General features: G+C 41.7%; 1 protein-coding gene across 1 annotated transcript in view; it reads left to right on the forward strand.

Annotated features, from left to right (window-relative positions):
- The window catches only part of LOC118339698 (dynein light chain Tctex-type 1-like), a 2,630-nt gene that overhangs the window by 448 nt on the left and 1,801 nt on the right, over positions 1-381 (forward strand). Inside the window, exons 3-4 of the mRNA XM_035677398.1 lie at positions 17-135; positions 244-247. Coding sequence (XP_035533291.1) covers positions 17-135; positions 244-247 — 123 coding nt within the window. The remainder of the gene's footprint in view (positions 1-16; positions 136-243; positions 248-381) is intronic.

Below are 381 nucleotides of genomic sequence, written 5' to 3' on the forward strand. Positions count from 1 at the left end.
TTTATTCTATCAACAGAAGCTGAAACCACCGAGCAGCCCGACACTATGGGTAAAGAAAAGACAGATGATGGCCCCAAACCAGCCAATGGGACGGCAGACGGCAGCTCCAAAAGCCAATCAGGCTCCAACAAAAAGGTACAAGAACTTAAAACAAACTGGCGGAGCACCGTTTGTGTGAGCATCTCTTCAACAGTAACTACGACAGCATTAAACTGACAATAGATATTTCATCACTCCACTCAGGACTGTACACCAAAATAATGGTAATTCTCAGTGCAAGTCACTGTCATGTGTTCTGGGAATGTCCAAAAATACGAAGTAACTGGAAAGATATACATAAAGCAATACAGGAGGTTTTTAACACACATATACCATTTGATT

This window comes from Morone saxatilis, unplaced genomic scaffold (assembly GCF_004916995.1).
Source record: "Morone saxatilis isolate NCDOM2014 unplaced genomic scaffold, NCSU_SB_2.0 Contig6, whole genome shotgun sequence".
Lineage (NCBI taxonomy): Eukaryota > Metazoa > Chordata > Actinopteri > Moronidae > Morone > Morone saxatilis.